Here is a 25,751-nt window from a genome sequence, read left to right as displayed (position 1 = left end):
TCATGCTCTGTCTCTCCCTGTCTCAAAAATAAGTAAAACGTTAAAAAAAAAAAATTAGAAAATAAAATAAAATAAAATGCAGATTTCTGGGGCGCCTGGGTGGCTCAGTTGGTTGAGCGTCTGATTCTTGATTTTGGCTCTGGTCGTGGGATAAAGCCCCACGTTGGTCTCCGTGCTGAGCATGGAGCCTGCTCAAGATTCTCTTTCTCTCCCTCCCTCTGCCCCTCTGCCCCTCTCCCTTGCTGGCATGCTCTCTCTTGCTCTCTAATAAAACAAAACGCAGATTTCTGGCTTCAATCCAACCTAATAAACCTGAATCTCAAAACGAAGAGCTTACTTAGGGAAATGTATTTTAAAAAGGGTCCCCTGGTGAGCCTTATGTGCAGCTACAGCTATGAATAATTGCAGATGGCTTTGAGAAAACAGAGACCAAAATTACAAAAAAAAAAAAAAAAAAAAAAAATCTCACCAAGTCCAAACAAGGCTGCTGCTTGACTCCAATTTTTCCCCAAAAGCGTCAGGCCTTCTAAAAAAGTTTACAATTTCTACAAACAGGGTATCTCAGCTGTAGGGACGTGAAAGGCAAAAGAAAACTATGAAGAAATCACAGCTGGCTCTAAGGAGCACACCTGTCTTGCTTCCTTTGTAGAATTCAAGCAGCAGAACACAGAAACTCTTTTGCAAGAGGAGCTCAATACAAGGAAAACATGCCAAAACAAGATCAGGGAAGACTTCAGGTATGTGGGGGAAAGAGGGAGGCAACTAGGTTCAAGTACACAAAAGTATTTTTTTTCTGCAGAATTGATACAGAGGGTGAGGGGGAATATCAGTAGAGAGCAGACATAAGAACAGATAGAATTTGTCTTAGGGCTCATGTGCTTTGCTTGTTATTTAGAGAACCAAAGAAGTCCATTACATGGAGGCTCTCATCTTATAGCTCTTTTCACTTCCGGCTGCACTTCCTCAACTACCTCATACCTAAGCATGAACATGGTAGTGAAAATTCTGTAACTTCCTCCTCTACTCTATACCTCAATGAACTCCTCACCTGATACTTTCTAAAATCCAGAAAGCAAGCACTATAAACATAATATCTTTCTCAGGAACACATCTTCACTGCTAGAGATTACTTGACATGAATTCCAAGTGTAGAACATCCTGAAAATACATTTCAATTTCTTACCTAAGAATCTGCTCTAGCAATGAGAAGGTAAAATTTGGTTAACATACTATTTAAAAAAATGTGAGAAAAGAGTAACAAAGGAAAGGAGGGGAGGGAAGGAGCTAACATTTTCTAAATCTTAACAAGACACCTCAGATTTTATTTATTTATTTTAATATTTATTTTGAGAGAGATAGAGACAGTGCAAGCAGGGGAGAGGCAGAGAGAAAGAGAAAGAGAAAATTCCAATCCCAAACAGGCTCCACACTGTCAGCACAGAGCCCAACACAGGGCTCAATCCCATCAACTGTGAGATCAGGACCTGAGCTGAAACCAAAAGTCGGATGTCCAACCGACTGAGCCACCCAGGCACTCCCAACACCTCAGGTTTTATTAAGAACAGGAGGGACTTTTCGTGGTGCCTCACTGGCTCAGTCAGTACAACACGAGACTCTTGATCTTGGGATTGTAAATTCAAGCCCCAGGTTGAGTGTACAGATTACTTAAAAAATAAAAAAAAAATCTTAAAAAACAAAAAACAGGGCCTTTGCTAGTTTGCAAACATCACCACCAAATATCCCCCCATAAGATATCTCCCAATCTGACACCCTGGCTCATCCCCATCCCTATCTCCAAAATATACAGCATCAGCTATCAGGCCTGAAAAGTAATTCTATTATTCCAGTGAATACCTAAGAAAATGAACTGTCATATAATTATTAAACTTTATTTGAATTGAACTTATATCTATTTTTTTTTGAACCTGTATGTATTTTCAAAAATAAAATGTTACTTCTTATCGATGTTACTCCAAGGAACACTATTACTCAAATGTTAGCCTCTCAAGTATTAAAATACATCTTAAACATCCCTATATTGCTGCAACTCTCAAACCATGAGCTCTCAGACCCCCCCCCAAAAGTAGTAATACACACCCACACCCACCCACCCACCCCCACACCAACCACCAAACCAACCCAAAAAACACCCCATACTTTTTTCTCCCATACAGATTCTGAAGGACAGATAGACTTGGATTCAGAAACTAAGCTCATGCTCACATTTCACCACAGGGAGAGTATCTGAGAGTGATCAGACAGATACTGCTCTCCTTAAAAATGCTAGGCCAGCTACTGGTCACCTCAAAATTAGACACAGGTACTGGTCACTCCTAAGTCAGACTGATATACAATCAGATATGTGTTTGCAAGTGAATTTTAAAAATGAGGGGCACCTGGGTGGCTCAGTCGGTTAAACATCCGGCTTTGGCTCAGATCGTGATCTTACAGTGAGTTAGAGCTCACATCGGGCTCTGTGCTGACAGCTCAGAGCATGGAGCCGGTTTCCAATTCTCATCTCCCTCTCTCTCTGCCCCTCCCCTGCTGGCACTCTGGCTCTCTCTCAAAAATAAATAAATGTTAAAAAAAATACAAAAAATTATTTACCTTGTGTACCATGAGTGGGAAAAAAAAATTTTTTTTAAACTGACACTCAGAGAATGATCCCACCCCAACAACCTGGCTCGCACAAACAACTAAATGTATTTAAAATAAAACAGACTCGGGGCGCCTGGGTGGCGCAGTCGGTTAAGCGTCTGACTTCAGCCAGGTCACGATCTCGCGGTCCGTGGGTTCGAGCCCCGCATCGGGCTCTGGGCTGATGGCTCAGAGCCTGGAGCCTGTTTCCGATTCTGTATCTCCCTCTCTCTCTGCCCCTCCCCCGTTCATGCTCTGTCTCTCTCTGTCCCAAAAATAAATAAACGTTGAAAAAATAAAATAAAATAAAATAAAATAAAATAAAATAAAATAAAATAAAATAAAATAAAATAAAACAGACTCAACAGAATCCAGCATTCCCTCCTTTTCCAGGCTGTGTTTATTCTTAGGGAAAATACTACAGGGGAACCACAAAGAGGCATAAAACTTGTTTTTTATCAAAGCCATCAGTTCTGACATGTTAGAAGAAGGAATGCAAAGACGTAAGTGGGGGTGGGGTGTTTAGCTGGGGAGATAGCGAAGAGTAAGTTTTTTTCTTACCACAAACTTCCTTACCTCTAGTTCTTTAGGTATAAAATCAGGTAAGAAAAATAAAATGAAAAGGTATAAGATCCTTAGTGTTCTCAACCACGCACCCTAGGGAAATACAACCCTCTACCAGAAACTTCTCAAAGACCCAACTTATAGGAAACAGGGCAAAACACCAGCCATAAATGCTGACAAAACATCAAAATTTTCATCTTGCTTCCACAAATTTTTAAAGTTTTTCTTCTTCAAGTGTTCAATTTATATTCCTAACACTTCTTATCCAATTTTTCCCTCACACACAGCTAGGTAAAAACATGTTTAAGGGTTAGAATATAGATGGGAGGGTAGAAGAAGAAACAGAGCAAAGAAAAACCTGACTCCTATTTCTCAAGTTAAAATTGGAATACATTTTCAAGAGCCCTGGGCAGGACAGAGAAAAATTCCATTCTGCCTCTTTGCTCTTCCAAATTCCTATAGCCAAGTGGCTCAACAGCAGTTGAATGGCACACATAATGACATCATTGATTGGAACTATAATAGAAGAGAGTGAGAAGAGCGGGTGGTGGGGGGGAGTGGGAAGGGAGGGAGGTGAAGATGTATTTGTGTTACAGACAAAAGACAAGTTCTGTTCCTCAGCAGGGACAAATGAAGAACCAGATGAGGGGATAAACTGAGGTCAGAGAGTTTTCCCTATTGTTTCCTCTTTAAACAGCTCCTTCACCACTCCCTCAAGGTTTGTTCCAATGGGCGGGTGGAGAAACAGCAGTTTTTATCTTAGAGAAGAGGCAGGGAAAAAAATGGCCAAATATTCATTTTCAAATTATTATTAATTAGAAGAAAATTTTAAGGACTGGTTAAATTTTAGTTGGACCCCAAAATGCTCCTAAGAAATGCCGAAAACTAACTATGTGGGGTTCATCTTAGCTCTTCCTGAAATTCATCCTGACAGCCACTCTCAAGTGCTATCTGTACCATATATAAAAAACCCATACAAATCTTTTCTTGTGGGTTAATGTAAGCTCAACATAATGTAGTTTTTCAAGTGGAAGAAGCATTTTTGGGAAAATGCCAATCCAGGATGAGGTGTGCGATGTTCCCCCCCCAAACCCCTGCTCAATGAAATACAATGTCTAAGTAGATCTACAATTAAGTTCTTCCCATCTACAATCCTACTATATGCATTCTTCTTGGTCTCATGGGGCCCCATGAGAAAGGCTAATAGAGAATTAAGTAGTGTACTTGGCCTACGTACTGCTACTTGAGTATATTTGGATGGAAAAGAATCCAAACCCACTTAGCAGGCTACTTTTCCAACTTATCTTGGGATCTAAATCTTCTACCACTACCCTTTTAAAAAATATTCTACCAAATTCCTCACCATAGCTTATGGTTCTTCAGGTTCTTATAGTACCATGTTGGCAATGTCCTATGCGTGGCCCCACAGTTCTTCCTTTGGAAAAGGTTTGTATACATATACCTAAACTCTAACAATTTATAGACTCTCTGAGAAAGCTGATGACTATGACTAAATCCATAGTGTGAACTTCCTTCTCTCCACATCCCTCTATACCAAAACCGAATGCTGAGGGGGAAGAACAAACATTTCTTCATTTATTTCAGGTGGTGGAAGGGAATATAGACAGAATCAAATAGGCCTTCCAGAAGAGACTGAATGGAAACCAACCCACCATCATTTAGCCACAGTGAAATCTGTATGCTAGGAAACACTGATGCTCTCCTGTGCCTGGAACTGACTCTTTGTCCCAGCTGCTTCTCTGATAGCTCAACAGATTTCAGTGACATCCTCAAAAAACAAGGAAAGTCCAGTATCTCTCTCACTCTGATGTGGTTCATCCCCAAGCAATGGTGAGCAAAAACATGTAATTACATGAAAAGTTCATGAAACTAATCACTGCCTAACAATCTTCTAACTACCAGCCTCAACAACAAGACAATGATCAATGGAGGGATATTTAATTTTTTAACCTTTTTATATTCGGACACTGTATAATAACACAGACCATAACCATCAGGGAAGAAAACTGGCAAAAATCAAAACACAGGAAAAGCAGCCTTTAGGGTATACAGGCCTCAAGGTAACTCATTAGGACAGTGACCTTAACACAAGCTACAAAGTAGGGAAATCTCAGTAAAATGCCAGCACAGAAATAAGGAAGATATACTAAGGTCAATAGGGATAAAAGATGCCTATAGTTTCTACTACTAATTAAGAACCAAGAAGCAGTAACACATGCCCCTCACATGTGGGGGAGAAGAGTATAAACTACATTTCAGTTTTCTGCTTAGTGCCTGAGTTTCGGTTTTGTTTTAATACTTACTGAGCTGGATGTTCTATAACTTCCTAAAGTATCAAGTTTTACTTCCCCCAAATATGCCAACGTTTGGGGAGAAAAAATGAAAACAAAACAATCCAAATTAGCTACATCACTTAACACCATAACTCTAAGCCCAGAGTTTTGATAAAACTAACGTCCTATGACCATCACCTATTAACTGAGCTGGCTTCCCATCTATTCCCTCTATCCATCTCTCGCTCCTTTCAAAGATGAGTTTCTTACGTGCCAAGCCGAGTCCTGTCCTTCACCAATAGGACTAACCCAAACACTACTCCTCTTAGGAGACATGGAAAACTGACAGAAACGGGGGGAGAAAACAACAACAACAACAACAACAACAACCAGTCAAGCACAAGACTGAAAACCTAGCTGGTGATCAATCAGAACCAACCAGGCAGAGGTTATTTTATCTGGGTTTTGTTTTGTTTGAGGGGGTGGGAGGTTTCTCAGCTCATAGTCACCATGAGGCTTATATGAGAAAAGGCATGCCATTCTATCCTCAAATACTCCAAAGAGTTGGAGGGGACAATTTACAGCCTCTTGTGTAAAAAATGTCTATAAATGCCAGTGCCATTCTTTGCCCTGTCACTTCCCATTATCCTAAACCAACAGGATTCTATTCACTGAGACTTGAGCTGGAAACATGAACGGACAGGCCTTTCTTGGGCAGGGGGAAAGGAGGAAGATGATTGGGGGGGGGGGGTGAGGAGGAAAGCCAGATTTCTTTAAGTTTCTGTGTACTGCCTAACATGTAAAGTATACTAGTGGAGATGAAAGCTGAAATACACAAGCAGTCATGCAAAAGTCAGCCTAAGAAGAATAACAGAGATTTAGTTTCCTCAAATTTGTAACATGCTCAAGATGTAAATCTAAAATATAAAGAAAAAGGGGGCGCCTGGGTGGCGCAGTCGGTTAAGCGTCCGACTTCAGCCAGGTCACGATCTCACGGTCCGCGAGTTCGAGCCCCGCGTCGGGCTCTGGGCTGACGGCTCAGAGCCTGGAGCCTGTTTCCGATTCTGTGTCTCCCTCTCTCTCTCTGCCCCTCCCCCGTTCATGCTCTGTCTCTCTCTGTCCCCAAAATAAATAAATGTTGGAAAAAAAAAAAAAAATTAAAAAAAAAAAGAAAAAAGAAAAAAATGATCGAATTGTGACAGTTAAAAAAAAAAAATCAGTCATAAACACTATTGACCCATGGCTCACTTCCTCTCACACGCTTTCTCTTTATCATATACACTGGTCTATAGAGGAATCTACTGAAGAGAAACCAGCAAGCAATCTGGGATTTAAGCTGGATCAAGCAAACACAAACCCCATGCAATGGAGATAACAGGAGGGGGGTTTCTCATTGCCTTTTTCAGAATACTAGGATGAAAAGAGAAATCTCTACACTACCTGCTAACTTCCACTATTTGCATTTTATCTAAATGAATGAGATCTATGCCTAGAGAATTATAAAACTTGAAAGATAGATGACCAAATTATATTAGAGGAGGCTATACTGGAACCCAGGACCCCAGAGTGAGGCGGCCAGAGTATGCTGATCTGGCTGTTCCATAAATACAAACTTAATCAGGTCACTAACCTTGGCCAACCAAATACTAAGTAGCAAATCATCTCTGGTGATAGAGAACAGTTAAGCACAAGATTCTGAACCAAACAACTCTCACTGAGAATGCAGCCAGTTGCAATTTGAGGATCTGGATCTAGAACAACTAAGTTCTGAGGGAAAAGTTACTTGACAAAAAGAACACTTAGTCCTTCTTATCTCTTACTACTCCCTCTCCTCCAATTTCTCTCCTTCCACATTCACTCTGAGGTTGCATGTATATATTTTAATGTTTATTTTGAGAGAGTGCGCACATTGCATATGTGCATGCAGGAGGGGCAGAGAAAGAAGGGCAGAGAGAGAATCCCAAGCAGGCTTCACAAAGTCAGCACAGAGCCTGACATGGGCTCAATGAAATCATGAAATCATGAAATCATGACCTGAGTGGTTATTAAGAATCTGTAACTGAACCAACTGAGCCACGTGGAGCTCCTAAAACTGCTTATCTTCTATAGGCACTAAAAAATTCTGGGCTACAGAGACAGTGGTCCAAGTATGTGGTCTGATAAAGAATTTCTATGATACTTCCAAGTGTGAAAACTGTGTGAGATATAAGGTAGGCTTGAACTGTCCAATATACATGTAGCTATTTAAATTTAATTAAAATTTTCAGTTTCCAGGCACCCCTAAAAATTTTAAGAAAGCTCTCTCTGACCAAGAGATCAAGAGTCACATGCTCTACTGAGTGAGCCAGCCAGGTGGCCCAAATGAATTAGAAATTTAAAAAACCTTGGGCACCTGGGTGGGTCAGTTAAGCATCCGACTTGATCTCAGCTCAGGTTACAATCTCATAGTTTGTGGGTTCAAGCCCCACGTCAAGCTCTGTGCTGACAGTGCAGAACCTACTTGGGACTCAATCTTTCTCTTTCTCTCTCCACCCTTCCACCACTCACACTATCTCTCTGTCTCTCTAAAAATAAATTAATTAATTAAATTAAAATTTTTTAACTAGTATTTTGCTACAGAATTTAAGAAAACTACTCTAGAATATATGTATGACAATGAACGTTATCTGAAAACGGAACTCATAAAGTGAGAGTTTTACCAATTACCATTATCTGATTATAACCCTTCAAAGATTAATTTTTTAAATTATTTTTTTAAGTTTATTTATTTTGTTTTAGTAATCCCTACACCCAGCCTGGGGCTGGAACTCACAACCTCAAGATCAAGAGTTGCACACTTTGGGCAAGAGTGCCCGACTCTTGACTTCAGCTCAGGTTATGATCTTGTGGTTCGTGAGATGGAGCCCCACGTCGGGCTCTGCACTGACATCCCGGAGCCTGCTTGGGATTCTCTCCTATTCTCCTCTCTCTGCCTCTCCTCTGCACACACATGTGTGGACTCTGTCCCTCTCAAAACAAACATACATTAAAAAAAAAAAAAAAGAGTTGCATGCTAGCCAGGTGCCCCAACTCTTCAGAGATTTAAAATAGGAACTGAAATCTTATCAGTGATGAACTAAAACACAAAAGTTAATTACCTCAATTAAAGTCATAAAGCCAGGTGGCCAACAAAACTAAGAAAACAAACATTTATTAAAGGTCAAAGTGTCACTACTTTAGATAATTTCATATACGCATTTCCCCTTCACAAACAGTGTTAGGTAGTTTTACTAGTGTTACTAGTTTACTAGTGTTACTCCCAGTTTTACAGAAGTTTAGTAATTTGCTCAAAGTCACAAAGTTAAAAAATGTATTTATTCATGCTTTAGCTTCTTCCTATGGACTAAAAATGAAAGCAAGTCAAATATGGAGAAAGATTCTAGGTAAGTGAAGTGAAACGGCTGATATCCCTGTAATGAAATACTATGAAAATAACTCAGGTGGGCAGTATAAAGTGAGGGGCAAACTCCTCTCAGGAATGTACCCAAATGAGCTACATAGCTGGAGATAGTATGTTCAATTTTGTTAATTTTAATGGAACACACAATTCTCTACAGTGAAGTTACTGCTGAGATTTCTTCCAGGAACCACTTTGCTTGGAAGCTTGTTAACTTTTGAGATATTCTCTTTGCATACAATTTCCATTTATTACACTGATTCCAATACGATTCTCAGACACCTAGTCTTCATATACAAAAGGAGACAGATAAGAACTGAGGCCACAGATCCAAGCACCCTTCCCCTTGGCTATCGAGCAAAACACAAAAGACTTGGTTTATTATAATTTTTCCCAATTAAGCTACATGTGGTTTAAGAATCACATACTCTGCCTACTCTCAACTCCTTTTTTTTTTTTAATTTGAAATAGGGGCACATGGGTGGCTCAGTCGGTTAAGCAGCAGACTCTTGATTTCAGCTCAGGTCATGATCTCATAGTTCTCGCGAGTTTGAGCCCCACAATGGGCTCTGTGCTAATAGCACGGGCCCTGCTTGGGATCCTCTGTCTCTCTGCCTCTCTCAAAAATAAATAAACATTTAAAAACATAATAAAAAATAAATTAAAATTTCACATCAACTAGTAAATACCCCTACTGAACACCCAAGGTCTCAGCATCAAGCTGGGCACAAAGACCTGATGTTATGCTTCTGGTAAACATAAAAAATGTAACCTAAAAGGAAGGAAAATGGAGCACACTTTTGTCTGAGAAGCCCCACTGAGTCACAAGTGTTTACTTTTTAGTGCTCAATTTTTCTCCTGAGCAAAAATGTAACAACCACTGTCAGTATTTTCCAATAGATTTTCAGAGAGTTAAATGTTTCCATACTCAAGTAAGAAATGACTTTTTTTTAGGTTTATTTATTTATGTAATCTCTACACTCAACATGGGGCTCAAACTCACAACTCTGAGATTAAGAGTCGCATGCTCTTCCAACTGAGCCAGGAGGCGCCCCAGGGACTTTTTTTCTTTTGACAGTTCTTCTGGTTTGAAGTAGTCTTCCTTAACCCTGTCCCCATTTCAACAACCAAGAAACATGCTTTCATTCTCACAGAACAAAGATTAAGAGACTACCTGCTCTAGGCAAAGGAGAATCCTCAGCATTTTCGCCAATGTGCCTGGCAAAACTCCAAATACAACAATGCCCTGTAGAACTGATTGCACCACACAGCAGGTGTTATCTTGCTTAATAAACTCAATAGTGTCTGTTAGCAGAGGAGCAGAAAGAATGAAATAATTTTCTCGTTTTTGTTCCAGGAAACCTTCAAATTTTGTTTCTAGGTACCTTTGATCTAAAGACAGGACTGTCATCTCCTGTTTCCATTATAACTATATCAGAAGTTACAGCAGATGTAGCAGGTTTTTAACTTCATTGAATTCAACATCCTAACCAAGAGAAATGCAGACCATGTTCTAACTGCCTGAGTGAAAACTATGAAAAAAATCTGCAGGGGAAAAAAAAAAAAATTCGCCATGTGAAATAATTCCTGTAATGCAATCAAAAGTCAGTGAGAGGAGGCCCCTGGGTGGCTCAGTCAGTTAAGCATCCGACCTCAGCTCAGGTCATGATCTTATGTTCAATGATCGTGAGTTCAAGCCCTGTGTCAGGCCCTGCACTAACAGCTCAGAGCCTGCAGCCTGCTTCAGATTCTGTGTCTCCCTCTCTCTCTGTCCCTCCCCGCTCATGCTGTCTCTCTCAAAAATAAACAAATGTTAAAAAATAAAAAAGTCAGTGAGAAGAGGTGATAGTCAAAAGACTTCATGAAATGAAGTGCTGAATAGCTTGCTATATTCTCAGGACAGTCATTTCCAGTCTATGTAGCCCCCAAGCTGTTCTAAGGTGGCAAAAACAGTACTTTACCTTTCTGGAGATTGAAGAGACATTCAAACCAAATCTTTGAGCTCTTTCCTTTAGTTTATCAAGGTTAACCTATAAAAAAAAGGCAAAGGGGGAACCCATATTTAAAAAAATCAAAACAGAAAATACAAAAAGCAGAAATTATAGTCCAAAGCTAAGAGTTCAATTAAACCTACGATATCAAAGATACTCTATATGTGCCAAATCAGGAAACTAAGCAGCACCCATCCATGCCATTAATTATTAAAAGGCCTTTTCTGGAATGCAGTCAAAGATTCAGCCCAGCCTCCTTCGTTCATCAAAGGTGGCAAGAGCCTCAAGAGGGTTTAAAATCAAAGTAGGCCAAACACTGCTTGAAGGAGCAAACAAATACCTAAATAATCACCTCCAAACAAGTCTATTATTCACAGTTCAAAATCATTAATTCCTATATATAGCCTTTGCAATAGTTCTTAACTCTATACCCAGCTCTCATTACTTCAGAAACCAAATCTACCACCAGTACCCAATTCAATTCTCTTCCTTTTTCTTGGAAGCCTTGATATACAAAACTTACTATCATAAGGATATGTGGGACATTTCATTACTACTACTACTACTACTACTACTACTACTACTGCAACTACTGGTACTACTACATTTCAGCTTCACTTATGATACTACACTGTAATCCCAAACAGGATTTCATAAAGTCAAACATCATCCACCCAAAGTATTTGTTTTCATTTTCTAAATATGCCACCTAATCACAATGGTCCAGACATATTCTAGTATTCCTTATTTTAGGATTTTATATTTAATAGGTAGTGTTGAAAAATACCAGTATCTACCAACAGAACTCATAAGTTGCTTCCACAGATTCACTTGTGGTAACTAAGAATCAGACATTGTCCAAAGCCACTGGATAAGGCCTAAAACTACAGTATCCTAAAACAAAGAATTATATGGATTGTCCTGTAGCTAACAAAATCTATTCATTTTTTTCAAGAAGAATGATAGGAAGGAAGATGTCTATAGTGACTCTGAAGATATGGCATTTTCCTGACCTCTAAGTACTCAATTCATTTTATTTAAGACATAAAACACTATATTGAAAACAGTCACCAAACTCATATGATCTCAGAGAGTCCTATGATCTGGGGAAAAGTTGTTTCTAACTTTAAAACTAGAGTTGAGATTTCTCTCTCAAGGTATAAAAAAAAAGATGTCTTACCATAGGCTTGGCATCAGAAGACAGGCCTAAAGAAGAAAATAAAAAAAGTTTTATTTAACATTTTAATTTTTTTTAATGTTTATTTTTGAGAAAGAGACAGACAAAGCAAGTGCAGGGGAGGAACACAGAGAGGGGGAGACAGAATCCCAAGCAGGCTCCGTACTGTCAGCACAAAGCCCAACACAGAGATCATGACTTGGGCCAAAGTCGGATGTTTAACTGAAGCGCCCTGGTAGAGCCACTTTAGAAAACAATTTGGCAGTTACTCAAAAAGTTAAACAGAGAATGTACCATATGACCCAATAATCCCACTTCTCACTATACACCCAAGAGAAACGAAACATACATCCACACCAAAACTTATATATGAATGTTCACAGCAGCATGAGCTATAGTAGCCAAAAGTAAAAACAACCCAAATGTCCATTAGCTGATGAATGGATAAAATGTGGCATATGCATACAATGGATAATTATCCAACATTAAAAAGAAAGGAAGTACTGATGCATTCTACAATGTGGATGAACCCTGAATACATTATGCTAAGAAGCCAGTCACAAAAAACTATGAATTGTACAATTCTATTTATATGAAGGCAAATTTATATGCACAGAAAAAAATGAGTGGTTGTTTGGGTAGGGGAGGTGGGAGGGAATGGGAAACAATTGCTAATAAGTACAGGGTTTCTTTTTGGGGAGATGAACATGTAAAATTAGACTGTGGTGATGACTGCACAATGCTGTGAATATATTTTTTAAAAAACCATTGAATTATATACTTTAAATGGATAAGCTATATGGAATATGAATTATATTTCAATAAAGCTGTTAAAAAAAAGAAAGACGGGGGGCGCCTGGGTGGCGCAGTCGGTTAAGCGTCCGACTTCAGCCAGGTCACGATCTCGCGGTCCGTGAGTTCGAGCCCCGCGTCAGGCTCTGGGCTGATGGCTCAGAGCCTGGAGCCTGTTTCCGATCCTGTGTCTCCCTCTCTCTCTGCCCCACCCCCATTCATGCTCTGTCTCTCTCTGTCCCAAAAATAAATAAACGTTGAAAAAAAAAAAATTAAAAAAAAAAAAAAAAAGAAAGACGGGTGAGTGGGTGGCTCAGTTGGTTAAGCGTCTGATTTCGGCTCAGGTCACTATCTCATTGCTTGTGAGTTCAAGCCCCACATCAGGCTCTCTGCTGTCAGCACAGAGTCTGCTTTGGATCCTGTCTCATTCTTGCTCTGCCTCTCCCCCGCTCATGCTCTCCCTCTCAAAAATAAACATTTAAAAATAAACAAACAAATAAAACAAAACATACAGTGATAGTGGCTAGAATTTTGCTAGTCTTTTTAAAAAGCACACCAAAACACTAGATCCTTGGAAGACATTTTCTTAACACACTTTAAACTGACAGATCACTAGGAAGACTAAATTAGATTAAGATATTACATTTAAAATTTAAGTCTCTAGGGGCGCCTGGGTGGCGCAGTCGGTTAAGCGTCCGACTTCAGCCAGGTCACGATCTCGCGGTCCGTGAGTTCGAGCCCCGCGTCAGGCTCTGGGCTGATGGCTCGGAGCCTGGAGCCTGTTTCCGATTCTGTGTCTCCCTCTCTCTCTGCCCCTCCCCCGTTCATGCTCTCTCTCTGTCCCAAAAATAAATAAACGTTGAAAAAAAAAAAATTTAATAAAAAAAATAAATAAATAAAATTTAAGTCTCTAGAATGTGGACTTTATTCTTTTTGAAAGTAACTTTTTCCTGGGGCACCTGGGTGGTTAAGTAGGTTAAGTGTCTGACTCTTGCTTTCAGCTCATCATGATCTCATGGTTTGTGAGTTCAGGGCTCACTGCTGTCAGGGCAGAGCCTGCTTCAGAGCCTCTGTTCCTCTCTGCCCCTCCCCAGCTTACACTTGAAAGAAAAAACAAAACAAAACAAAATATTCTCTCTCTCCCTCTACTCCTCTCCCGTTTACACTCTCTAAAATAAAAAAATTTTAAGAAGTAACTTTTCCCCTAATTTATTACAAGATACATATTCAATGTACTAATTTTAAAAACATAGACCAGCAAAAAGTTGTCACTCAAAATTCCACCAATCAGACACCAGGAGCAGTAACAATTTAGTATATATTCCTCCAACCTCTATTCCTTTTTATATTAAAAAATTTTTTTAATTTTTTAAGTAAACTCCATGGTCACATGTGCGGCCTGAACTTACAACTTTAAGATCCAAAGTCACATGCTCCACCAACTAAGCCAGTCAGGCAACCCCAACTTTTTTCTATCCATATGTGTACTTCTACTACCAAAAGGGGAATATACTGCAAATACAATTTTATAACCTGTTTTCACTTTAACCAATTCCCTATTGTATATTACATTGTTTCCAATTACCACTAAAAATAATACTGTGATAATCCTTATGGCTAACCAAGTCTTTAAGCATATCCAAGATCATTTCCTTGTAAATTCCTAGAAGTTAAGACTGCTGAAGCAAAAGAACTCTGTTCTTTCACCACTCACATAAGGCAGAACACCGGACAGGTACACAATAATTACATGCTGATTTGAGACACCAGAATAAGTAGGGAAAGTAATAAAAAAATGAAACTTCTCTAAAGATGTCCAAGAAGACCAAAACAAATGTTGGTACTCCCTCCTATGCTAAATTGCCTGGGAAGGCTTAAGTATGGTTTTACGTAAAGCAAAGAGGTGAATGCTATAACCTCTTAAAGGTTTTCTAAAACTAACAAGTTTGCCTTAATTTGTTGTGACAGAAAAGTAAAAATATAAAGACAACTTTCTCATTAGAGTCTCTGTACTCTTACCTTTTGATGGAACTGAAGAAATCCCAAATCTGTAGAAAGAAAAACAAGTTAAATTTTAGGAAGCTGTTCACACTCCTGGTTGTCTGTCTCCGTGTCAAGTGTACATATGGCACTTCTTGCTTGTGATCTCAAGCCTTGCAATCATTAGCTAATTCTAACAACCTCATGAAAGAGGTTCAGTTTACTCTTTTTCTCACCAAGAGCCCACAGAATAAGCTAAAAGGGAGCCTTATCAAAATTGGGGGAAGTCAGTTTCTGACTTTCACCTATTAGAAAAATTCTGCTTGATAAGACCCAATCTATAGCTACTACATCCAAATCAGGAGAGATGTTCTGAACAAAGCCAAAAGAGTATTTCTTTTCAGCAAGGTCTCTATTCTACTTAAAATCAAGAATTATATTTAAAATCTAGGATCATGCCTCCACCTTCGTACTATCACTATCTCAGATCTAAAAGGCTCAGGACACTCACCTTGCTGCCCGAGCAGCTTTTTTACTCTCTAAGCTCACAGGTACATTGAATCGCTCAGCCCTCTTCTGCATTCTCTAGGTGATAAAAAGACAAAAGAAGTGGAAGAGAAAAATTAATTTCTGGTTTCCTTCTTTAAAGAGAAAAGTTGTTTAGAAGAGGGTATCTTTAGAACATCAGAAGTATATTTCATAAGGTCTAAACTGAGAATACTGACACCCCTAGAGGATATCAGGTTGTATCCACCCAGGGCTTAACTCAACAGCCTTTTCCAGAAAGCAAACACAAAAGACTATTATTACATTCATGTCCTCAAAAACAAAAGGAAAGGAATAAAATAAAACCCACATTCTGCACGAAGCCAAGAAGACAAAAGCTGTGTTTAGTTGACCTTTGAAAACGGATCAAAGGAACAGCTTGGTTCCAACACTAGTAGTACTCTTTCAGTTAGAAATGAGGCAGTGTTGTCCTATGCCATCTCTACTTTAAAGGTACCAAAACAAAACAAAAAAAACCCCAAAAAAAACCCATACATCTCAACTGGAACCTAACTTCAGAGATCTTGACACAAAGTCCAGAGACATTTCAGTCTTACCAGCTTTCCAGTAGTGACATCTTCCCTTATTTTTCATCTTTTCCAAGGTACAATCCTCCCAAACTCTAATCCTAGTTTGCCAACATCTAAAGAGAGATACCACTAAAGCCTTAGTACTATATACAAAAAGACTAGGGCTTCAAAGATGACTATGCCAACCCAAATATTTTCCCAAAGGCAGGTGGCAGAAAAATATATCAATACCAAAACCTGTCAATACTGATTTTCTGCGTATGAGTCAGTTCTTTAAAGTGATGATACAGATAGAATAAAAAGAAGGGTGCTTGGGGGGCACCTGGGTGGCGCAGTCGGTTAAGCGTCCGACTTCAGCCAGGTCATGATCTCGTGGTCCGTGAGTTCGAGCCCCGCGTCGGGCTCTGGGCTGATGGCTCAGAGCCTGGAGCCTGTTTCCGATCCTGTGTCTCCCTCTCTCTCTGCCCCTCCCCCGTTCATGCTCTGTCTCTCTCTGTCCCAAAAATAAATAAACGTCGAAAAAAAAAAATTTTAAAAAAAAAAAGAAGGGTGCTTGGGTGGCTTAGTCAGTTGGGCGTCCAACTTCATGATCTCAGTTTGTGAGTTCGAGCCCCATGTCAGGCTCTGTGCTGACAGCCTAGGGCCTGGAGCCTGCTTCGGATTCTGTGTCTCCCTCTCTCTCTCTGCCCCTCCTCTGCTCATGTTCTGTCTCTCTCTCTCTCAAAAATAAATAAACATTTAAAAAAAAAAAGTAAGAAACAGAAAGATACATAGAAAGACTGCTTTTCTACTAGGGAGCAGAATACCTACCTCAGTCTGTGGTATCTCAGATGTAATTTTTACCACTTTCTTCTCTGTTGTCCTGGAAATGAAAGAAGTTTTTTTTAAATCAGAAAACTTATTAATATTCTAACCCTAAACCTTAGAATGTAGAAGAATTCACCTGAATCAGGTCTTCTGTCCCATTATCTCTTCATCATCCCTTAGTCCAAAAAAATATGAAACCCAAGAGAACTTCAGTTTCTTGAACTGCCATCTATTGATGAGTTCAAATAACAGACTAACCTACTTTGCTAAATAAAGTATTAAAAAAATAGGGGCGCCTGGGTGGCTCAGTTGGTTGAGCGTCCGACTTCAGCTCAGTTCATGATCTCACACTCCGTGAGTTCGAGCCCTGCATTGGGCTCTGTGCTGTCAGCTCAGAGCCTGGAGCCTGCTTCAGATTCTGTGTCTCCCTCTCTCTCTGTCCCTCCCCTGCTCATGCTCTGTCCCTGTCTCAAAAATAAATTAATAAAAACATTAAAAAAAAAAAGTATTAAAAAAATATATCAGAAAAGAGGCCTGGGTATATACACTGGGTTGAAGAAAAACACTCAAAGGACACCAGAAACCATTTCACTTACTTTAGGAACTTTAAATTTACTTCCGGACTAATGACTATTCCTCCAACCCTCATTTAAATGGCAGCTCTCAATTTTCATCACGACGACGATTAACAAGTGTTATTCTACAAGCTCTGGTTTCCTTGTGTTACAAATCCTTTATTTCTCCCATGGGGACTGTAGCTCCAGCTAGAATAGTCAAAGTGAGACAAATAAAAATGCCAAAGGGAGTGGGAAGAAAAAAGGCTATGGGGAGTTTGAATTAGGAAAACATGGTAAGCTACTAGTCAAAAGGTTTAACAGAAAACAAAAGAGGGGGGACCATAGGGGTGGGAGACAAAGTTCGGAAGTACCCAGGATAAACGGAAGGGCATTAACCCTCCACCAAACAACTCCCATAAAACTGTGGGTCATAACCAGTCTCATTAAGGTCCCTCATTTAAAGACATGGACAGCCTTTGTTCCAGTATCCTGGACACTTTTCCCATTTGATGCCCTGAAAGGTAGTAATGGTTTAATGGCATTTTCAGAGGAAGCAATTCTGGAACAGGAACTTACTCTCTCCATCCTTTTGTTGGAGGTCCCTGAACTGACAGATAAGCAATGGGTGCCCCCTGCTGACCATAACTACATCCTACAATATTTAACTGCCCTGTTTGGGGATGGAGGGTGTTGGTGAGGGGTGGGGAGGAGATCAAACTAGAAACAAGCATATTTTGGGAGAACCTCAAGCCAAAGATGAAGCAAGAAGATCTCCTTTTGAATGTTCAAAGCACCTATATTAGCCCTGAATATTCCTACTTTAAAGAAATTCCTGAATTCTTCCCATTTCCTGGTCATTCTTCCTTCTCCAGCTCTCTCTCTGTCTTGTTCTGGCAGAAAGGGTCACTGAAGTGTAATGTTTTACTTGAAGTCCAATGCCATTAAGACCTCCGCCAACCTCAAGCTAATGACTTTCTTCACATTCCCATCTTGAAGCACAATTACTGCAGTACACCTCGTGGTAGAAAGGGAACCCCAGAGAGGAAGCTTCCTTCTGCTGTGTTCCAACTCCTTCAGGCACAATTAAGCTCAAGCCATAAATACACATCACATTTTGGAACTCATGGGAAATTTCTTCTCTTCACTGAGAAATTTCTCTCCTACTCATAGGCACATACAAGACATCCTCCAAACTTCAGGGACCCAGAACCTTTCTGTAGTCTAACCACAACTATCCCTCTAAAGAGCAAAATCACCTCCCCAAACACACACACTTTCAAATTCCTTATTTAGAAATTCATTAATAAAATCAAAGCCCTCTAAATGAAGAATTACACATTTTACATATTCTAAGGATAATGAAACTTCTAGAATTTTCAAACTTCACTGTTAACCCACACAAGCCAATTATCACTGTATTTACCTCATCTTCTTTCTTACTCTAGAAGTCCCCAAAACATCAGTACTTTAAAGCTATTCTATAGGGCGCCTGGGTGGCTAAGTTGGTTAAGCGTCTGACTCTTGATTTTGGCTCAGGTCATGATCTCACAGTTTGTGAGTTCAAGCCCCATATTGGGTTCTGTGCTGACAGCATGGAGCCTGCTGGGGATTCTCTCCCTCAAAAATAAGTAAGTAAACTTAAAACTATTCCATAAGCCATTTCCTTAAGGTAATATATCTAAACATAAACCTCCTATGATGGAAGATAACTACATGGCTTTAGAAAGCAGTATTGTTAGGGGGCGCCTGGGTGGCGCAGTCGGTTAAGCGTCCGACTTCAGCCAGGTCACGATCTCGCGGTCCGTGGGTTCGAGCCCCGCGTCAGGCTCTGGGCTGATGGCTCAGAGCCTGGAGCCTGTTTCTGATTCTGTGTCTCCCTCTCTCTCTGCCCCTCCCCCGTTCATGCTCTGTCTCTCTCTGTCCCAAAAATAAATAAACGTTGAAAAAAAAAAAAAAATTTAAAAAAAAAAAAAAAAAAAGAAAGCAGTATTGTTAGACAAAAATGCACATCCCCTTGCAGCAAATCCACTGCAAGGAGTTTATCATATGGACATACTTGTGTCAGTATAAAAATAGTTACATAACAACATTCATCACTGCATTTTTTGCTACTATGAATTATCTAAATTTCCACCAATAGGAAACTGATGAAATTACTGTTTATCTATAGGATAGAGTACTATTAGCTGCTAGAAAGAACAAGGTTCTAAATTGATAAGTATTAAATCTGGGTGATAGGTATATGGGGGTCTATTATACTATTCTCATAACTTTTGTATATACTTGCAATTTCCATAACAAGCTAAGAGAAAAAAAAAAGACCTATCACTTACAAGGATAATTATCCTTATTCCATACAGCTGATGTGAGGATTAAGCGACAATACACGTAAAAATGCTTATAACCCTGCCTAATATACACAGTAAAACCTTGGTTTGCGAGCATAATTCATTCAGGAAACATGCTTATAATCCAAAGCACTAGTATTTCAAAGCGAATTTCAAGAACCCTTGGCTCAGTTGTGATCATGTGACATTTGGTGTCACATACTACTTGTATTGCAAGCTTATCGCTTGTTAATCAAGTTAAAATTTATTAGACGTTTGCTCATCTTGTGGAACACTTGCAGAACAAGTTACAATCTAAGGTTTTACTGTAACTCACATTTAAATAAAAACATTACATGTAATGATACAAAAAGATCTCCAGATCTGAAAAAAAATCAAGGAACCCACAATATGTCTGGTGTGTGTATGTATCTGTATATACACAAACTCCCCATATAAAACATTCTAAGAGAATATACTGAAAACCTCTGGGAAGTCAGATGCGGGTGGGAACAAGAGGTACATAATTCTCTATTTATTTTAAAAAAAATTTTTTTTTTCAACGTTTATTTATTTTTGGGACAGAGAGAGACAGAGCATAAACGGGGGAGGGGCAGAGAGAGAGGGAGACACAGAATCAGAAAGAGGCTCCAGGCTCCGAGCCATCAGCCCAGAGCCCGACGCGGGGCTCGAACTCACGGACCGCAAGATCGTGACCTGGCTGAAGTTGGACGCTTAACCGACTGCGCCACCCAGGCGCCCCCATAATTCTCTATTTATATACTCCTCTACGTATTGTTTGATTTTCACTAACACATATATGATCTCTTATAATTAACTGCATAAATATAGCTACGAGGAACAAAAATTTTAAAAAGGATTCAACTGTTACTAATGTGGAGTATAAAATGGCCAGACATTCATAGAAAGAGTCCCCCAGAAAGATGTTTGTGATCAACCTTTTTGTTTGTCTGTTTTATTATCAACCTTGTGGGATACATAAATCAAGATCTACTTCCCACTCTAGTACTTTGGCCTCCCTTCCTCCACTGTAAATCAAAAAAGGAAGAGAAAATATAGTGTTACCCCAGAGATATAATCTCTGCTCAGTACCCTCCCTCCTTACAAAATTCCTTATATACAGAGAATCTATATGACTCTCTATATGGAAAAAGAATCACCTATTATGGTGCTACCCCAGAGGCTAGAACTAAACTCTGGGCTTGAAGTCTCCTGGTCCTAATTATCTATTACATAACCCAGAGACAAACTACTTTGCTTCACTGGGACCGTGTACTTAAAATGAATTAGACTCTTCTGAAAATGATCTAATGAGAAATGAAAAAGACAATAAGAGGGCACTTAGGTGGCTCAGTTAGCTAAGTATCTGACTCTTGATTTCAGCTCAGGTCATGATCTCATGGTTCATTAGACTGAACAGTGCAAAGCCTGCTTGGGATTCTCTCTCCCCCTCTCTCTACTCCTCCCCCGCTCACTTACCCTCTCTCTCAAAATAAATAACCTTAAAAAAAAAAAAAGAAAAGAAAGAAATAAAAATCCAATGGAAATGTATAAAAGGTAAGCAGAGTAAAAGACTAAAACCCCTCCATTAGGGCACCTGGATGGCTCAGTCGGTTGAGTGTCCGACTTCAGCTCAGGTCATGATCTCACAGTCCGTGAGTTTGAGCCCCGCGTCGGGCTCTGTGCTGACAAATCAGAGCCTGGAGCCTGTTTCAGATTCTGTGTCTCCGTCTCTCTCTGACCCTCCCCTGTTCATGCTCTGTCTGTCTCAAAAATAAATAAATGTTAAAAAAAAAATTTTTTTTTTAAAAGGAAAAAAAAGACTAAAACCCCTCCAAAACCCAGAACTGTCTGCCCTATACTCAGATCATAAAAAAGGGATAGTTACATATCAACAGTTTTCTCAGGGGGTTCTTCCTCTTTGATAGGCAGTTCTATGGGTTTTGGTTCTTCTTCCTAAAACCAAATGAGACAATGGTTAATATAAATCAACAGTAAATACCCATCAATAAGAGAATATGAGAACTCAAAAATGAACCAATTTTTCAGAACCTTCATTCCCCCTCTGTGCTCCCCTAGCACATTAGCATTTGAGCCCTATAATAATTGATGTTAAGCAATGTGGCCAAGGTAGCAGCCACACTGACTAACCTTACTCTCCAACTCACCTCTGTTTCATCTCCCAGTACATCTTCTTCATTTGCCTCCTCTTCAGCTAAAGAATATTAAAATATTCAGGTCAAGCCCTGCTAAAAAACCATCTTGATCACTGTACTTAGGCTAGAATTATAATCATTCTGCTTTCCCAAAATAAATTCAATAACAGAAGGTAAAAATGATGCTCTTAAAATTTGTTCCACATGGAGAAAATAAAACAGTATTCTCTAACATTAATACAAAGTTGAACTACAGCTGGACTGAAAAATTGTGGTGAGGTCAAACGACAACACTAGTAAAAAGTAATGTGGGACAATATCTTTAAGATTTAGTGGTGGGGAAGGATTTTTGGAAAAAGCCCTTAAGCAAAAGTAATATATGAAAAATCACAGATTTTCCAAAACTAAGCAAGGACACCATGGAAAAAGAAACAAATGACAAAGAAGGTACTTGTGCCTAAAACCAACAAGGGAATAGTTACCAGAATGTCAAATAAATGTCTGCAAACTAACAAGTGAATTACGGGAACACCAACAGAAAGACAGCAAAGGAAAAAGCCAAAAAAAAACCATGAACACAGCAAATGTCCAAACGTTTTAATAATTAAAGGAAAGTATATTGAGCCAGCAGATTAGCAAAAATTAAGCCACTTGATAAAATAGTTCCAAGTTCAGGTGTGTGGAGGAGATACAAGAACCCTCATGCACTGATGATGAGAGTGTAGACTTACAGAGCAATTTTGGAAAACAATTGGTCAATGCTTAATCACATCAAATATACATTTATAAATAGATATTAATTAGCAATCCCATTCCTGGGTATAAACTCTCACAGAGAAACACAAAGGAACATGAAAGTAGGCCAGGAGGCAATACAGGTGTCTATCACCAGGTGAATTAAAGTAAAATGTGGTGGATTCCATACATGGTAGAACACTATGCAGGAATTTGAATTAAAAGACTAGATGACCACACAGCTGCAGGCCATACGAATAAGTCTTAAAAAGAAAAAAAAAAAAAAAAAAGTACTTAGAGAAAAAAAAGCAAGAAGGCAGGCTATGGCCTCATTGCCAATTCTATAAAAATATTGTATTCCAAAACAACACTACATGGTTTACAAGGACAAAGACAAAAATTACATATCAAGCACATTAGAATAGATGCCTAAGGGAGCTGGGGTAAAAGAAATGAGAATAAAAGGGAATAAATAAAAATTACAGCAGGGACTTGTACAACCGGGGATAATAATATGCCTTAAATAAAGCGAGTTTTGTTTTTAAAAAGGTGGAATTACAGAATGTCAGAGCTAGAAGGGACCAGAGATTACCTAGGTTTATGAATTTCAAGGGTGGAAACATTTGTCTCATTTCATAGATCAGAACAGACACCTAATCATGTAAATAGTGACTGTTCAAAGTGACAGAATAAATTTGTCATAAGAGGATTCAGAATTCAAATCTTCCCATTCTCAGTCTAACGATACTTGTTTTCCCATACTTCCTTTTAAATAATTTGCTGAAATAAACTTAGTGTCTTAAAAAAGGGGGAGAGGTGTATTTCTTTACATTATAACCACTGTTTTAAATGATCAAGAGTTTTCCTGACACAGTAAATTAAGAGCTTACATCACCAACAACCTAAAAGAAAAAAAGAAATCTTCATACGGCAGAGCCTAAAAATTAACCCCCTCACTCATATTACTCTGCCTCTACAAAGCACTCACCATGCTCTTCAAGATATGCCTGGAGCCTGTTGATGAGATCTTGTTTTATTCCCTTGGTCTCCAAACCACGAGCAAGACATTCCTGCTTTAGTTCAGCAAGCTGAGAAAAAAGAGTAAAGCTTTTCCTTAGTTAACAGAATGAACCTGGTGATTTAAAAAAAAAAAAAAATTACTTCTCACAATAAAGAAAAAATGAAAAGTTCAATCCAAAACTACTGCTCCTAACTACACCAAGCCTCCAGATCCACAAAGATGGTCCACTTCCCTGTAACAATAGTCAATATACAAAAGGACTTTTCTAACAGATGGTGAAGAGTAAGTGTCCTACTTTAATAATAAGAATAAAAAAATGAATCTTTAAGTAGAAAATCTAATTATCTAAAAGCAGATTCTTCTTACTATTATCCCAGATCCTTTACTGCAATCTACTATACACATGCATACAGGCCTGACCACTGAAGAATTAGGTAGATGTGTTAGCTACTTTAATGTCAACAATCAAAGAATCTAGTCTAAGTGGAAAAAATATCTAATGGCATGCCATAGGGTTCTGTGGAAGAGTTTTAAATTTTTTTTAACGTTTATTTATTTTTGAGACAGAGAGAGAGACAGAGCATGAATGGGGGAGGGTCAAAGAGAGGGAGACACAGAATCCGACATAGGCTCCAGGCTCCGAGCTGTCAGCACAGAACCCGATGCAGGGCTCAAACTCACGGACTGCGAAATCATGACCTGAGCCAGTCGGCCGCTTAACCCAACTGAGCCACCCAGGCGCCCCAGAAGAGTTTTAAATCAGTAATTTGACTAAACAAGTAACAGGTATGCTTATCAACTGTGCAGACAACAGGAGGAAGGATCAATGGATTACTGACAGAACTAAGGGGTGGGAGGGCAGGGAGGAGATCTCTTCAGAGAGAACGAGCCAAAAAGAAGATTCAATTTAGAAGGAATAGGTATACCTATAATTACATTTATATTCAAAACTTAAATTGTTCAAAAACCAGATAAGGAAGATCTGACTCAACAGTAACTCTAAGGATACAGACCTTATAATTTTAGATGATTACAAGTACAAAGAGGGTTAACAGTATGATTTGCTGCCAAAGTAATTCCAGGTTATGGTAACTGAAAAACAGAATCTATATTATTAAGTGATTATTTATTTGATTCTTATTTTAAGAAGTATAATGACATGCGGATCCAAGGAAAACAAGCAGGAAAAGCTCCAGAAATCCTATATGCAGATCACTGCACAAATAGATGTGCACTGAAAGAAGACCAGTAAGAAGTCAGAAAGCAGATCCCTATAGAAGAGAAAACTTTACAATTAAGGGAATATGCTGGCCATCTCTAGAAGGCTTTCAATGCTTTCAAGGAGCATTTGAAAATGGAGAGGAGAGCTTTTTTTCTTCCCACGATGATTGGGCACGTGGAGCATTCATTGGGCAGGTCAGGCAGGCAAGGATACTATGTGGAGAACTGTCCTACTCAACAAACCAACAGCACCCTCTATTGAGAAACATGGTAGGTAAATCACCCATTAAAAATGTGGAATGGCTGTACAGCATAACATGGCCTCTTTTAAAGTCACTTGGATTCAAATTCTAGCTTTACCACTTACAGCTGTATAACCTTGCATGAATAACTTAACCTCTTTGTGCCTCAGTCTCCTATGAAATGGGGATAATGCAATAAATAGTACCTATACCATAGGGTTGTTAGGAAGATTAAGTCAGTAAATATTTGTAAACCATTTACAATAGTGTTTGACAAGCTAGTAAGCACTTCATAAGTGTTAAACACTGGGTGAAGGGTTAGACAAGATTAGAATCACTGCTTCTCAGATTTCTGAATTTCACAGATCAGTGTATTTTTTATTAGGCAGACTGATAGGGCTGCCAGCTTTTTATAATATTCCAACAAGATGGATACTTTTATAAAAAACAATAAAAACTGATTACTAGAAAAAGGATCACACATTTGGATGGAGCACTGATGCCAAACTGCTAGAAAAAGTTTCTTTTCTTTCTTTTTTTTTTTAAACTTAGCTCATCACTAACCAGTAACAGTTCATGGACCAGCACTGGCCTGCAGGCCATACCCTGAATAGTATTAAGCTAAAATCTAGACTTAAGTGATCTCTAAGGTCCATTTCTTAAGAATCTGGGTCTTTCCCACATCGGTACTTTGTTTCTTCATTTTCTTTCAGCTTC

The 25,751-nt window shown here is 39.1% G+C and overlaps 1 protein-coding gene across 2 annotated transcripts in view; it reads right to left on the bottom strand.

Moving 5' to 3' along the window:
• SARNP (SAP domain containing ribonucleoprotein) overlaps window positions 1–25,751 on the bottom strand; it is a 57,529-nt gene that overhangs the window by 22,234 nt on the left and 9,544 nt on the right. For both annotated transcript variants that reach the window (XR_015253551.1, XM_025926687.2), the window contains exons 2-9: window positions 23,539–23,638; window positions 21,828–21,874; window positions 21,548–21,615; window positions 16,758–16,809; window positions 15,383–15,456; window positions 14,911–14,939; window positions 12,103–12,128; window positions 10,893–10,961 (exon numbers count right to left, since the gene is read on the bottom strand). Coding sequence is in view for 1 of the 2 variants with exons in the window: in XM_025926687.2 (XP_025782472.1) it covers window positions 10,893–10,961; window positions 12,103–12,128; window positions 14,911–14,939; window positions 15,383–15,456; window positions 16,758–16,809; window positions 21,548–21,615; window positions 21,828–21,874; window positions 23,539–23,638 (465 nt within the window). In the remaining variant the exon portion in view is untranslated. The remainder of the gene's footprint in view (window positions 1–10,892; window positions 10,962–12,102; window positions 12,129–14,910; window positions 14,940–15,382; window positions 15,457–16,757; window positions 16,810–21,547; window positions 21,616–21,827; window positions 21,875–23,538; window positions 23,639–25,751) is intronic.

This window comes from Puma concolor, chromosome B4 (assembly GCF_028749965.1).
Source record: "Puma concolor isolate L17-30 chromosome B4, mPumCon1.1.hap2, whole genome shotgun sequence".
NCBI classification, from domain to species: Eukaryota; Metazoa; Chordata; class Mammalia; order Carnivora; family Felidae; genus Puma; species Puma concolor.
The sequence above is the reverse complement of the archived record's forward strand: the minus strand, read 5'-3'. Positions and strand labels throughout refer to the sequence as shown.